The sequence below is a fragment of the Monodelphis domestica genome, chromosome 1 (assembly GCF_027887165.1).
Source record: "Monodelphis domestica isolate mMonDom1 chromosome 1, mMonDom1.pri, whole genome shotgun sequence".
Lineage (NCBI taxonomy): Eukaryota > Metazoa > Chordata > Mammalia > Didelphimorphia > Didelphidae > Monodelphis > Monodelphis domestica.
Window position 1 is genome coordinate 523,991,081 of NC_077227.1, and position 15,911 is coordinate 524,006,991.

Here is a 15,911-nt window from a genome sequence, read left to right on the forward strand (position 1 = left end):
GGGTATAGACATGAACTAGTCTGGTGTCTGGTGAATATGAACTTAAATAGGCCTTTGAAAACAGGTTGAGGCTGGGCGTGGGGGTGGGGTTGGGGGGGAGGTAGGGGCGTGAATATAGGTGAATGGCCTAGATCAGTGATGGCGAACCTTTTAGAGACCAAGGGTCCAAAGTGCAACCAGCAATCAGCTGTCTCCTTACTCCAGAAAGCGGAGGGAGGAAGTGATCCCATTGGGATGCTGGGCAGAGGGGTGGGTGATGAGAGAAATGTTCTTGGGCTCGGTGACAAAGGGGAGGAGAGCAGCTCCCCCTGCCACAGCATGCTTCAGCACATATGCCATAGGTTCACCAACATAGGCCTTGATCATCACATTGGGACAAAAATATGGGAGATTGGGTTAAAAATGAGAGAAGTCTGAGTGGACTTGGTAGGTGATAACATCTTAGATTTAGAGTTGAAAGAGCCCTCTGAAATAATCCAGTCTAACCACCACATTGTGTATCTAAGGAAACTAAGGGTTATAAAGGCCATTTTGACTTGCCCAACATCAAATGGTAGTAAGTGGCATGTCTGGAATTTGAAGCCATATCCTCAGGATCCAAATTTTTCCATAGTAAGGAAAAGTATTTGCAAAAAAAATCAGGATATTCTGTTCATCTGTAACCCAGAGGACTGAAATATTCTAACTAGTCTCCTTTGGCTCATTTCTTCCCAATCTAATTATCCACTCCACAACTGCCAAAGTAATTTTCTTAAAGGTTTGATATATCAGTGCCTTTCTATTATTTTATTTATAATTTTTAAGCCCATACCTTCGTCTTAGAATCAATACTATGTATTGCTTCCAAGGAAGAAGAGTGTTAAGGGTTAGGCACTGCAGTTTAAGTGACTTGCCTAGGGTCACACAGAGAGGAAGTGTCTGAGGCCAGATTTGAAGGCTCTCAATCTACGGAGCCACCGAGGTGCCCCTTCCCTATTACTTTAAGGATCATATGTAAACTCTTGGGCATTTAAAGCAGTTTACAACCCAATTCCAATCTACCTTTTTGACCATAACACTTGTTACTTCCTTTCTCACAAAGTATGGTTCAGCTGAATTGGACTACTTGCTGTTCCTCATATAGATGCCTCCATGGTAGCACTTGTGTGTTTGTTCTTCTTCCCCACATCTTAATATATACTCCTTCCTCACCTCTGCCTCAGTTTCCTTCAAGATTGAGGTCAAAGGCCACCTTCTATGTGAAACCTTTTCTTATCCCCTTAGTTTCTAGTGCCTTTCCAGGAAAATGACTTTGTATCTAGTTTGTATATACCATATACATGTTATCATTCTTGACTAGAGTGTAAGCTCATAAAGAGTCAAGACCCCTTCATTTTTGTTTTAGGGTCGCCAAGGTCTAGCACTGTGCTCTGCATATAGTTGGTATTTAATACAAGCTTATTGATTGATCAGTGGAGCTAGTAGAAAGTCAGGGCAATGCTAAGACCCAGAGTATAAGGGTATTTTCATTTTTATCACAAGAAGTCCAGGAGAGATTCAGGATATAGATCAGTAGTGTCAAACTCAAAAAAGAAACTGATTTCTTGAATTAGAAAATCACAAATTAACATTGGCCATATTTTATTGCATTTTTATTTACTTTAATTATTTCCCAAATATATTTTGATCTGGTTTAGCTTGCTGAATTTGACACCTCTAGTGTATATTAAGACAGGGCACTGGAAATATAGAAAAGTATGAAATATAGCAGATAAAACAGGCATGATCTATAATGATAAGAATCTGGGTATTTAGAGTTGAGGACTTTGCTCTCGTAACTGGAAGCACATACATTGAGGAGTATTCCTATTCAACCGAATACTTACCTACTACATACAAATCTCTCTGCTAGGTGCAGGGTATCCCCTGCAAAATCCATTTATTGTCTTTTCTGCCTTTGGGTCCATTCCTTAAAAGTCAAGAGCTCTGTTCTGGACTTACTGAATTCAAAGGTTTATTTTAATTTTCTTTTCCTTATACTGACAACTTAGCTTTTCTAAAATCATTAATAATAACTAGTGAATGTTTCCTCCAGTGTTATCTTTATTCTTAATGTCAACCTATTTTAGCACTCACAATCGACTATCTTCAGGTCAGTTACCTCACTGAAAGGCCTAGCCTGTAGTCACTGTATTGAGATATGGTTCTAATCTATCTGATTCCTCTACATTGCCTTTCCCTACTTTGCCATGAGTTCATGCTGATCCAATCATAACAACTGTCACAAGTTGCTGTAAGCTGGACTTGGTTCAGGCCAGTCTGTCCCTTCTGGTTCAGATTTTGAATAAAAATGAGACATTTGTAGACCAACAGTTAACAAAAAGGAGGTTTACTTGGCCATTGTACTAAAAGGATACAACAATTCGTTTAGTTAATCAAAGCTTCCCTGCCTCAGTGTTAGCCATGCTAGTTAAGCCTTTGGGAAAGGAAGCTACAATTATCTTAGAACTGGTCTTCCAAGCCAATTAATTCTCAGAGATGTTTATTTACAAAGAGTTGGACACAACTGAAATGACTGAACAATAATTTCTTGACTCTATGTTCAATGGTCTATCAATACTCAGTGCTACTTGTAAAGTATATAAGTATTTTAAGGGAAAAAAAAGACTAACAATTGGGAAGGTGTGGGTCAGAAAGGCCTTATTTATGGTGTGATATCTGAAATGTACATTAAAGGAAGTTAGAAATTTTAAGAGGTATAGTATGGGTAAGGTGTGAATGCATTAAAAGGCCCTGTATTACTATTTGACAAAAACTACTGGGAAAATTGGAAAACAGTATAGGAGTGATTAGGTTTAGATCAACATCTCACACCTTACACCAAGATAAACTCAGAATGGGTGAACAACCTGAACATAAAAAAGGAAACAATAAGTAAACTAAGTGATCACAGAATAGTATACTTGTCAGCTCTTTGGGAAAGGAAAGATTTTAAGACCAAGCAAAAGTTAGAAAAAAATTACAAAATGCAAAATAAATAACTCTGATTACATTAAATTAAAAAGGTTTTGTACAAACAAAGCCAATGCAATCAAAATTAGAAGTGAAACAACAACTTGGAAAAAAATTTTTATAACAAAAACCTCTGACAAAAATCTAATCACTCAAATTTATAAGGAACTAAATCAATTGTACAAAAAAATCAAGTCATTCCCCAATTGATAAATAGGCAAGGTGCATGAATAGGCAATTTTCAGATAAAGAAATCAAAACTATTAATAAGCCCATGAAAAAATGTTCTAAATCTCTTATAATTAGAGAAATGCAAATCAAAACAACTCTGAGGTATCTCCTCACACCTAACAGATTAGCTAACATGACAGCAAAGGAAAGTAATGAATGTTGGAGGGGATGTGGCAAAATTGGGACATGAATGCATTGCTGGTGGAGTTGTGAATTGATCCAACCATTCTGGAAGGCAATTTGTAACTATGCCCAAAGGGCACTAAAAGACTGCCCTTTGCTGGGTATGTACCCCAAAGAGATAATAAGTTAAAAGACTTGTAGAAGAATATTCATAGCCTTGCTGTTTGTGGTGGCAAAATATTGGAGAATGAGGGGATTCCCTTTGACTGGGGAATAGCTGAACAAACTGTGGTATATGCTGGCTATGGAATACTATTGTGCTCAAAGGAATAATGAACTGGAGGAATTCCATGTGTACTGGAATGACCTCCAGGAATTGATGCAGAGTGAAAGAAGCAGAACCGGATGAACATTGTACGAAGAGACTGATACACTGGTAAAATCAAATGGTCTTCTCTACTAGTAGCAATGCAATGATCCAGAACTATTTGGAGTGATATATGAGAAAGAACTTTATCCACATCCAAAGAACTGTGGGAAAAGAAACATAGAAGAAAAACAACTACTTGATCACATGGGTTGATGGGGCTATGACTGGGAAAGTAGACTCTAAACGATAACCCTAGTGCAAATATTAATAATAAAGAAATATGGGTCTTGATCAATGACACATGTTAAACCCAGTGGAATTGTGCCTCAGATATGGGAAGGGGGTGGAGGGAAGGGGGGGAAAGAACAAGAGTCTTGTAACCATGGAAAAATATTCTAAATCATCAAATTAAATAACATTAAAAAAATTAAAGCACACATACAAAAAATAAAAATAAGAGGCCCTGGATTAAAGTCTTACCTTTGAGCTTTACTAGATTATAAACCCTAGGCAAGCCCTAACTCCCCCCCCCCCCCCAAGATCTTTGCTTTTCTTATCTGTAAAATTAGAATAACAATAATACATACATTACAGGGTTTTGAGGATGAAATGAGATAACATGTAGAATACTTTGCAACCATAAATTCCATTTGCATTTGCTCTTACAGCAACTAAGTAAACCCAAGTACTTACAAACAGTATAATAACTAACAGATGTTTATTTAATTGAACCTCTATATATTAAAAGAAATATTGGGCCTTAATGGGTCAGTGAAAACTGGGGAAATGACAAAATGAGTTAAATTAAAAAAATATTAATAAAAAAAAAACCTTAACCTTCCATAAAAAAATCAAACAAACAAACAAACAAAAACCCCACTGTCTTCTTTCTTATAATTAATACTGTGTATTGGTTCCAAGGCAGATGAGTGGTAAAGGCTAGGCAACAAGGGTTAAGTGACTTGCTCAGGGTCACTTGCTAGGAAGTGTCTGAAACTTCTATATTTCTCTCTTATCAATTGTGGACAAAGGCAGCATTGTATAGAGAGTATAGATCTGCTTTAGTCAGAAAAACCTGATTCAAATTCTGTCTGGGACACTTAGTAGCTGCAATCCCAGAATAAAGTCACTTATCTTTTTTGCAATCCAGGCAAAATCCACACAAAGGAATTCCCCTACACAGATGAAATCAAAGATTCCTGCCAAAACAACAACAAAAACGGTACCTGCCACCAAACTAATTCGCAAAGGCTTCCTGAAAAAAAAATTGGCTTTTCCAAGTTAAAGGACCAGAAGAATCTGGAGATATTATATCCCAGTTTTGAAACTTGATAATTATAAATCACTTAATCTGTTGGTCTATTTTCTTATTTGTAAATGAAAATGTTGTTCTAGATGACTTCTGAGTTCCCAGTCAACTCTGAATCTATAAAAGTTTGGGGAGTCCATGGAGTGACCTTGGACTTTGCAGGGTAAACGAGTCAAAAGGTCAGGGGTGCCTCCCAAGCGCCACGATGCCACAGCTCTCCAGCGGTTGGCAGGAGGCCCACCTCAGGCCCGCCAGAGAGGGCGCAACAGCAGACGGCAAAGGTGTGGGGGTAGCCCAAGCACTCCACCCGTCCCAAACACGTAAAAAAGGAGTTTGGCTCGCGCAAACTAGGTGGGGGTGGGGCCACGGGGCGAGAAGACCCCTGAGCAACTGGGTCCCGAGGGCGGGCGAAAGGAAGGACCCCGGTGCGCGTGGCACACAGGACCAGTTGTGCGCATGCCTCATCCATCTTCCAGTCCCCTCTCACCCCACCCCCGGCACCGCCTCCTTTACACCCCCTTCGGCCCCCCGGCCGCCGCGGGTCCCCGCTACTCCTTTCCAGCCACCTGACGTTCCTCGTGCGTGCCCGGCGCCCTGACTTCACTTCCGGCTAACGCTGCTCGGCCTGCCCCCTGGCCCCGGATGGTGACTGGCGGCGGCGCTGCTCCTCCCGGGACTGTCACTGAGCCGCTTCCCAGTGTGATTGTGCTGAGCGCAGGCAGGAAGATGGCGGCTGCCGCGGCCTCGGGCCCCGGCAGCTCCTCCTCGGCGGCGGCGGCGGCGGGGGCCGGGGCCGGGGTCTCGGAGTGGCTAGTGTTGCGGGACGGCTGCATGCGCTGCGACGCCGATGGGCTGCACAGCCTTTCCTACCACCCGGCGCTCAACGCCATCCTGGCCGTCACCAGCCGCGGGACCATCAAAGTCATCGACGGCACCTCGGGGGCCACCTTACAGGCCTCGGCACTCAGCGGTGAGTCCCGGGCATCTCTGGCTGTGCCGTGGCCCCGGCCCCGGCGCGGGAAGGGGCCGGGCCTCCGAGTGCCGGGGTGGGCACTAAGAGACGGGTCCCAGCCTTACGGGAAAGGGGAGAGGCATGATGGGGGGAGGTAGCGGGCGGCCAGCGCCGAAAGGCGAGGCCCAGCTCGGCCGAGGGCGGGGTGGGGGTGGGGGTAGAAACCTATTTTGGTGGCGGCTCCTTGTTGGGAAGGAAAGGCCTTCATGGAGTTTGGCCTGGAACCGGCAGGGAGCGGTGGTCGTAGGGTCTGCTTTTGTGGGCCTCGGGTTTTGGTGATGAGCCCAGCTGGCCTCGTCGGTCCAGGGAGGCCCGGAGGAGGCCCTGTCGGAACCCACCTCGGGGAGAGGCTTGGCCTGGCCTGAAGGTGTTGGGTCCCTTGGAAGGGCGGAAGCAGCTGCGGCTGTCTCCTATGGATATGAAAGCGAAAGGGGTTGAGGACCGCCGGTGTGAGGAGGCCGGCTGAGAGCCTTCTCGGGTCGAGGCTCCGGGATGAGGGACGAGGAAGATTTCGGGCGCCTCCGGCCTTACTCTCCGACTTTCTCTGCCCCTCCTTGCTCATCCTCTTTCTTTTCACTTCTTGGAGGGAGGGAGAAATAGGCACCCTCCGGTGCAGAGGGCTTGCCTTTAGGACTCCTAGGGTGGGGCGAGGCGGGGTGGCATGTGGACCGACCCCGCTTCCCCTGTCCCCACCGAAGGAGGCATCTGACTGAGCTGGAGGCCCCTAAAGTGAAGACCTTGGTCCCCTTACCTCCCTCTCCATCTCTTTCTCCCAGAGGCAGAAAACTTAGGATAAACCGGAAAAGAAACCTTGGTTCGCTTGGATTATGGATTAGGTGAAATTACGGGACCTTTTTGTGTGTGTGTGTGTGTTTTTCTGTGATTTTGTGTACTGAAAGATGGTACTTCGATATTACTAAGATCCCTGAGGTAGAATTAGTGGGTGGGGGAGTAATTGACAGGATTCTGTGCTTGTAAATTTTATTGTAAGGCAAGCTACCTTTAATGAAATTGTTGTGGGCCAAGGTTTTAAGATGGTTACTCTAGTGTACTCTTCTTCAAATCATTTATGTACCTAACTATTTTAATGTTGTATCTCTTCTCCCAGCCTCCAAACAATAGAATGTAAAATACTTGAGAGGAAGTACTAATTTTCCTTTTTTGTCTTTGTATCTCCATCTCCTAGCACAGTCCCTTGCTCTTTGTCGATTCTTAACAAATGTTATTGAATTGGATTGGACCAGCTGGATCTAGCTCAAATAGAGTTGACCTGAGGTAGCCTTCTATTAGCATCTGCACCATGAGTGGTTTTAGAGCTAAAAATTGGGAAGCGATCATGGTGTGGTGGAAAGTTTGATGTATTTGGAGCCAGAGAAGCCAGGCTCAAATTCCAGCTCTGATCACTTACCTATGTGTCCTTCGGCAAGTCACTTAACACCTTTGGGCCTCAGTTTCTTCAACTGAAGAATAAGAGAGATTAGATAACCTCTGAGGTCCTTTCCAGAACTGAATTTATGATCCTCTGATACTAGATAAAGTATAAAGAGATAGCACAGGAGCTTATGAAGAGACATTTACTCCAGTAGTGTACATAATTATAGGTAATATTTGTTTGTAGTTTTAAGGTTTGCAGAACACTTTAACCTATTCAAATCAACAAATATTTATTGTCTGTTATGTGTTAGTGTGCTAAGCACTGAGGATACAAAGAAAGACCCCCTTCCCCCCCTAGATAAACAAATCTCCCAAAATCAGTCCCTTCCAACAGGGAGCTTTCAGTCTAAAGGGAAAGACCACCAGTAAATAGTTGTGTAATTGGATAAACAGGATAAATTGGAAATAATTACAGATTTTAATATAAGTAAAATGACTTTAGCTATTTTATCTCATTTGATATTAGGGGCTGTTGTTATGCTTATTTAATAGGTGATGAAACTGAGCACAGAGAGGTCAAGTGATTTGCCCAGGTTTACACAGCTAGTGATTATCTGAGGCAGGATTTTGAACTCAGATTTTCCAGACTGTCAAGTCCAGAGCTTTATCCATTATTCCTCCTTGTTACTTCATATTAATAAGAGAATGACAACAAGGTTAGATATGAAAGAATGGAGAAGGGCAGGTGATTAGGGTTACTATATGAGTTAGTGAATGAATTCCTTTATTGTTTCTCAGGAATAAAAATTTTATGCCTGATGGCAGGTGGTTACTAGATGCTTTCTTTAGGTTATTTCCAGCTTTAGAGCTATAATTTAAAAAAATTTGTTTGCATAGCATAAACCTGAGTAAAATCTAGAGCATAAAGAAAAATGTTTAGGTGTCTTGTTTTTGTTGGGACAGAGAGGTTATCCCATATGTATGGGACAGACACTGTGTCTCAAGTGTCAACTGGAGAGAAGGACAGGAAATATGTTGACAATTTTTTAAATTTCTATACATTAGTAGAAATTAGGAATTAAGGGTCCCTAGTATGTGAGATATGTAGTAAGATTTCCTGAAGGTTTAATGAATGAATGATCCTTGATGTAAATAATTGAGAGTGGGGAGTAGTACTTAAGATATGGAGAATATACCTTATTATCTCATGGATAGAAGAGAACTGTGTTTTTGAGTTGGGAAGATGCAGGTTCCAATCTAACTTATACTTAGTTTCATTGTGCATGTTTAACCTCTAAGCCTCCTTTTTCCTTTTCCTTGTCTGTAAAATGGGAATATCTGTAATCCTGCATTCAGAGTTGTGAATATCAAATGAGATACTGTATATAGATTACTTTGCAAAACTTAAAATGCTATATGTCAACTTGTTTATAAGTACAGTGTCAAAATTTATCTGTAGTGAATGGAAAGAAGAGGTCAGGGAGGGAGGAGGAGGTTGTGTGTGACTGGAGTGACTAGAGACCACATTTAGGGTAAATAATTTTGGGGTGTGTCAGGATGCTTGGGGAGACCTGGGGCATGAATGTGCTTGTACATAGGTGAGGGAAAAATATGTTTTCAGTGATACATGATTTTTGCATGAAGAGTCTATGTATAAAATTTAAAAAGAATATATGAATAAATGATGGTGCTTTCTTTGGAAAATCAGAATGAATAAAGATGATGGAAGCATAGCAGTGAATTACAAATGACAGAAAAGTGTTTTGTGTTTTTTTTTAATCCCTACCTTCTGTATTAGTCAATGCTGTGTATTGGTTCCAAGGCAGAAGAGTAGTAAGGGCTAGGCAATTGGGGTCAAGTGACTTGCCCAGGATCATATAGCTAGGAAGTTCTGATGTTAGATTTGAACCAGGGAGCTCCTGTCTTTAGGGTTGGCTCTCTAACCAATGAGCCACTAAGCTTACCCCTAGAGAAGTTTTGAATATTTATGCTCAAAGTTATATTATTTTTTTAACTGAAAGCACCCCATTTTTTCAATTCTATTATACCACTAAATTAGCCACAAAGTCATCCTAATCATTATAATATTTACAGTGACATTTCTTAAATTGGTAATCTTAAATGTTGCTATATCATTACTAGACATAATCCATTTATCATTTATTAAGAAAAGAATTGAAGTCTTGCAGTTTTTTATTTTGTAGGTAACAATAGCTAAAGTCTAAAATGTTTGTTTATATACTTTTTGAAAATTATAGAGATTAATGCAGAAGTACCTGGGAAGTGAGTGCTACACACATGGTATTTTTATGGTATTTTTGTTCTACTTAATTTTAGGGGTGGATAAAACTGTTTACATTTATTTGGTAATGGGTAAATTAGAGTTTTGTGACTAGAGGGTGGCCTACATTTTATTAAAAGAAGTAAAAATTTTAGGTGAGTATAGAATTACATTTATAAGAGAAGTTATTGTAGTTGTGTACCCATAGATATTAGTGGATAAGCTTTTTGAAAATGGGCAATTTCTCCTGTGTGTTTTCTTATTTGTTTTGTCTAGCATCTTTGTAAACTTTCATTAGCTTTCAGCCTGAGATTATGATATTTAATGGATGCTTACATTCAGGGAAGAATGGGCATTTTTTTTACTAGGTGCAACTATTATTATGGCTATTGACCTTACTAAAGCTTAAGTCAATTCCAGGAGATATGAGAAGATGTAAGTGATAAACATTCAGTTCAATAGTATTTCATTTAAACAAATAAACTTTCTGCCTACTGTGTGCAAATCTAGGGGAGATACTATACAAAAAATCCAGCTTAATAGAGGTGTGAGGAAAATACTTTGTGAAGTGAGGTATGCTGGGGCTGGAAGTGAATGGGGAAAGGAGAATGAAGAAGCTTCCTGGGAGAGACTGCATTTCAAATTAATGCTGAAGTTCAATTGATGAAATTAGAGAGGGAAAGTGTCACCAGGATGGCTTGATTGCAATATGGTATTTGGAGGGGAGTATCAGGAGATAAAACTAGAACTGTAGAATGGTACCAAATTATGCAGGGTCTCAAATGCCGGAAAAAGGATTTTGAACTTTAGTTGGGGGACAGTGAAAATATTTGAGCAGAAAAATTATATGGCAAGATCTGTACATAAGAAATATCCAGGTTATTCTTATTCTTCCATCAAATGGGAAGGATGGATTGAGGAGAGAAAGTAGAGCTGTTAGGACTTTTATTGAATTAGGTTAGGTTCAGAAGACATGTCAAAATTAAATTCCTAGATTTGATTTATCTGACATGGGAGAGAAAAACTAATACCAGTATTTCAAATATGGTGCACTGGTGGCACCATGGACAGAAATGATGAAGTCAAAAGGAGGAACAAATTTTCAATCAATAAGCATATATTAATGTCTACTCTGTACAGGGATACAAAGGCAAGATCAAAACAGCTTTGTCCATAGGAAGCTTATAATCTAGTCAGGGAGATGTATATTTAGAAGTTTAAACTAGATGAATAAGGATAGGGACTGAACCTGTGATTTCATTGGTATAGGGAACTCCCAGATGGCAAAAGTCCCATTATCTGTGTTGGCACTTTTTCTGTAGTTTATAGTCTTAGAGAATTACCAAGGGCACTGAGAGGTTAAGGGATTTTCCCAGGGTCACAGAGTCTTTACCATTCAGAGGTAAAGACTTAACTTAAACTTATTTTGGAGGCTAACTCTCTTAAGTATATCAAGAAAGTAATTTGGAGAGTTAGCACTAAAAACTGGGAGTAGAAAAGATTTCTGTAGCATGCGGTGCTATGTGTAAAGCAATGAAAACAGTAGAGGTAATATTACATATGAGAGACAATAAGCCTAATTTGACTGTATGTAGGGGAGTGATGTGAATGAAAGTGGTAAAGGTATTTTGAGGCCAGGTTATGAAAGATTTAAAATGTCAAAGTAAGAACCACTTAAGTTTGCATAGGTAAATGACATGGTCAGACTTAGACTTTAGTAAAATCACTTTAACAAGTATATGGAGGATTGATCAGAAAGAGGAGATTAGAATGGGAGAAAAATCAGGAGGCAGTCTTTAAAGAGATGATGAGGGTAATAGCTCTGTGAGTGAGGAGAATGGGATGACTGTAAGGGATACAGAAGTAGGAATAAGATTTGCCAACTTATTCGGGATGAGTGAGGTTTTGGGGAAAACATGATAAAATTCAGTTTTGGACATAATGACTTTGAGATGCCAGAATGTTATTCAAATAGAGAAATCCTGTAGGATATTGAAAAGGTGGGTCTGGATGTTTAGAAAGAGTTCAGGGATGGAGATAAAGATTGGAAATTCTTGATATAGTTGTGAAATAGAAGAAGCCGTGGTAGTAAATGATGTTGTCAAGGGAGAGTGTAGAAAGAACCAAACCTTCAGTGATTTGGAAAGGATGATGAGCAATTAGCAGAATCAGAATATTGTCTCAGGAGCTGAAAGAGAAAGTATCAAATATTGCTGGGAGGTCAAAAAAGATGAGAATTTTAAAAAAGAGTATTGGATTGGGGATGTAGGGACATCTTTTAAAATAATGCTTTTAAAAAAGATTTTAAATTGGCAGCAGCTGAGTGGCTCAGTGAGAGGATCGAGAGCCAGGCCCAGAGATGGGAGGTCCTGGGTTCATATCTGGATTCAGACACTTCCTAGCTGTGTGACCCTAGGCAAGTCACTTGATCCCCATTGCCTAGCCCTTACCACTCTTTTGCCTTAGACCCAAAGCACAGTATTGATTCTATGATGGAAGGTAAGGGTTTTAAAAAAAAAAAGATTTTAAGTTGTAGTAATTTCTTCCTCTCTCTATTGAACCAATCTTTGTAACAAAGACATTCTTTGTTTGGCTTTTAAAATTTCATAGACTAGCCTTTCTTATCATTTCCATTCTTTTACTTTATTCCCCTGTAGATATTTGATGATCTAGGAACAGTGGCCTTTTAGCTGCTTTCTGAATAAATCCACCTCCTAATTCTGTACCTTTTCCCCAGCTTTCTCCTATGTCTGAAATGCTCTTCCTTTTCACTTCCACTTTGGCTTCCTTTAAGACTTAGCTCCCATTCCATCTTCTGCAGGAGATCTTTCCCATCTGCCTTCCTTTTGAGATACCTTCCCATTAGACTGTATATATCATGTCTTTATATACATATACATATAGTATGTATTACATATATTTTATATATATGTGTATATTAACATACATACATATTTTGAGTACAGGTATGTCAGTAAGCATTTATTAAGAGTTTGCTGTGTGCCAGGCACTGTAGTAAGCCCTGGGAATACAAAGAAAGTATCCTTTTTTACATATTGCCAAGTACATAAGTCAGTGCTTTTTAAATACTTGTTGAGTGTCTTAACAAAAACAGCCCATAACTGTGGGTGAGCTTGTCTGACAAAGGACATAACATTGTGCTCCTTATAGTCTTCAATAGGTTTTATTATCTATATTCCCTAAGACCAGGATGGGTCATTAAAATTATTTAGTTTGACTTCTTAATGTTTTTTTCCTACTTAGATTTTTGTAGTCATATTTTATTCTGCTTATTTTGTATTCTTGATGTTCTTTCCAGCTCTAGATTTGTGATCCTATGAAAATAAAATTTCTCATATTTCTCTTTGTACAATATTATTCTATTACTCATATATATCACAGGTTGGCCATTTCCCAATCCATGGGTACCTACCACCAAAAGTGCTGCTAAAATGCTTTAATGTACATGATGATACCTTTCTTTCTGATTGCCATTTTTATAAAGTTTCTAGATGTGAAGTGAGCTTATTTTAGTTTCACTTATTATTAGGAAATTGGAACATGCTTTTTATATGATTGTTGATAGTTAGTGTTACTTTTAAGTTGTCCATTTCTTTGACCACACATCACTTGGAGAATAAATTTTGGTCTTAAATATGTAGTCAGTTGCCTATGTATATATTCATTCTTAGGCTTCTACTAGTAATATTTGATGCAATTTTTTGCCACATAGTTCAACTTTTATCTTGACTTTATTCTTGCAAAATCTCTAATTCTATGTGATTGAAATAATAAACATTCATCTTATCTATCAATAACTTTTGTTCAGTGCTAATTACATGCTAGGTACTATTAGATGATGGGACTACAAAGACAAATGTGAGAAAGTTCATACCCTCAAATAACTTAAATTCTACTGAGCTGGAACAGTATGTTTCCAGATGAATAAATATAAGGTGTATATATACAAGATAAATACAATGGTTTGAGAATGGAGGAATGCTACAGCTGAGAGGAAGAAAGGCAGTTGAACAAAGCCTTGAAGGAAGGTAGGAGTTCCAAGAGAGAGTTGCACTCCTGCTCATGGATGATGATCCTGCAAAGGAGACAAAAGGACGAGAACCATGACAACATTGTCATTTCTAGAAACAAGAGATGACTACCAATGTCAGTACTACAGAGACATCAGGAAAGATGATTAGCTCTATTTTTTGGTTAAGAATTCTTCCTCTATCCATGATCATGTAAGATTCAACCCTTATTGTTTCTCAGAAAAAAACCTTTTGTGACCTTTAATACTTGGCTATGTTTCTCTTGAACCTATTGTGACATATAGTGTAAGATGTGTAGATATTTTAAAGAAGTTGGGCAGTCAGTTATTAAATAGCATTTACTAGGTGCCAGGCATTGTACTAAGCACTGGGGATACAAAGAAAGGCAAAAATTAGGACCCAAGTTCAAAGTCTAGTAGGGAAGGCAAAATACAAACAATTATGTACAAACAGTATACATTCAGAATAAACTGAAGATAATCAACAGAGGGAAAGCATTAGTATTGCAGAAAATCAGAAAAGATTTCTCATAGATGATGGGATTTCTTAGACTGAGGGAAGCCAAGAGCAGTTGGAAGACAGAGATGAAGGTGAAGTGTCTTACAGGTATGGGGGCAACTAGTAAAAAATACCCAAAGACTGGAGATGGAGTGTCTTGTGTGAGCTCTAAGGAGGCCAGTGTTACCAGATTGCCAGTTACATGGAGTGGAGGGAGTAAGATATGAGATGAATGAAAAAGTAGGAAGGGGTAAGTTTATAAATGCCAATCATTGGCATTGATTTTGGAGGTGATAGGGAGCCACTGGAGTTTATTAAATAGGGAGATGATGTGGTTAGACTTGTTTTAGGAAAATGATTTTGATAACTTAGTGGGAAATGGATGGGGAAGACTGGTGGCAAGGAAACTACAGTCCTGGGGAACGTCCACTGTTAGTGGGAGAGAACTGGAAAAAGATTAAACAAAGGACACTGAGGTCAGGAGGCACAGAATGGGGAGGAAGGAGATGAATAGTATAAAAGGATCAAGAATACTTTTTGAGAATTTGTAAGACATTAACTTATTTATATGCTTATAGGATTGAGCCAGGGAAGAGGGAAAGATGGAAACTACATGACGGATAAGGGTAAGCATCCACATCCTAGAGGATGTGTAAGGGAATAGTATCAAGGACACAAGGCTAAGTTTTAATATGAAGAGAAGGGCTTCTTTCTGACCTGGAGAAAGAATGGGTACAAATGCTTAGACTCCTTAGGAGAGGAGTAAGGTTTTCATCTGCTTTAAAGGGGAGGTTGTTGGGTTTTTTTGTTTGTTTTTTGTTTGTTTTTGTTTTTAATGAAGTTGGTTGCTTAAGGGAGAGCAATGAAGACTAGATAATCAAGAGTAAACTAGAAGAAAGATTGAGCATCAATGAAGATTTTGCTGAGATCTTTTGTGAGTTAGGACTCTGATTTCTTTGTAGGGCTTCCCTTATTGTTAGACTATAAATGGTACTTAGAGCCTGAATCATTTGAATATTTAGTAATTTACTGCCTGATGATTTTTTTTTAAATTCTTATTCAAACTTGTGATTTCCTTGGTTTGGGAGCTCCTTACTTTATTAGAACTTTAGATGTAGACTCTTCTTCCACCAATGCAAATGGATAACTCATATTTAAATTGGTCCTATAGATTTGCCTGGGCATACTGAGATATTATGGATAGGTAGGTGGTGAATGAATAGATCATGGGGCTAGGAATCAGGAAGACTCATCTTCCTGAATTCAAATATACCTTAAGACACTTAATAGCCCTGTGTTAAGCACTGTTTGCCCCAGTTTCTCATCTATAAAATGAACTGGTGAAGGAAATGGAGAACCATTCCAGTGTCTTTGCCAAGAAAATTCCAATTAGGATCACAGTTAGATAGTGCTGAACAACAGTGCTGAGATGTTAACTTACTCTTGGTCTCTAAATCTGTAGTGTCTGAGACAGGACTTGAAGCCAGGTCTTCCCTACTCTAAGACTGGCAACTGTATCTTGTACTGTTGAAACAGCTGAGATTATGCACCATAAATTTTAGGTGGTGGAAATTAGCATGATTTATTGACTTCATTAAGCTGCCTCTAAGCATAGGGTCTGAATGTTTCCTAGGCTGAGAATCAGTAGGTCATAAACAATTTAAGATGGT

The 15,911-nt window shown here is 39.4% G+C and overlaps 1 protein-coding gene across 19 annotated transcripts in view; it reads left to right on the forward strand.

Annotated features, from left to right (window-relative positions):
- The first annotated feature begins 5,563 nt into the window (after nucleotides 1-5,563).
- The window catches only part of BIRC6 (baculoviral IAP repeat containing 6), a 286,722-nt gene continuing 276,374 nt past the window's right edge, over nucleotides 5,564-15,911 (forward strand). For 16 of the 19 annotated variants that reach the window (XR_008915486.1, XR_458692.3, XM_007476045.3 and 13 more), the window contains exon 1: nucleotides 5,564-5,994. Coding sequence is in view for 17 of the 19 variants with exons in the window: in XM_007476045.3 (XP_007476107.1) it covers nucleotides 5,667-5,994 (328 nt within the window). In the remaining 2 variants the exon portion in view is untranslated. The remainder of the gene's footprint in view (nucleotides 5,995-15,911) is intronic. The other 3 variants (XM_016432868.2, XM_056813249.1, XM_056813247.1) reach the window with 2 other exon arrangements.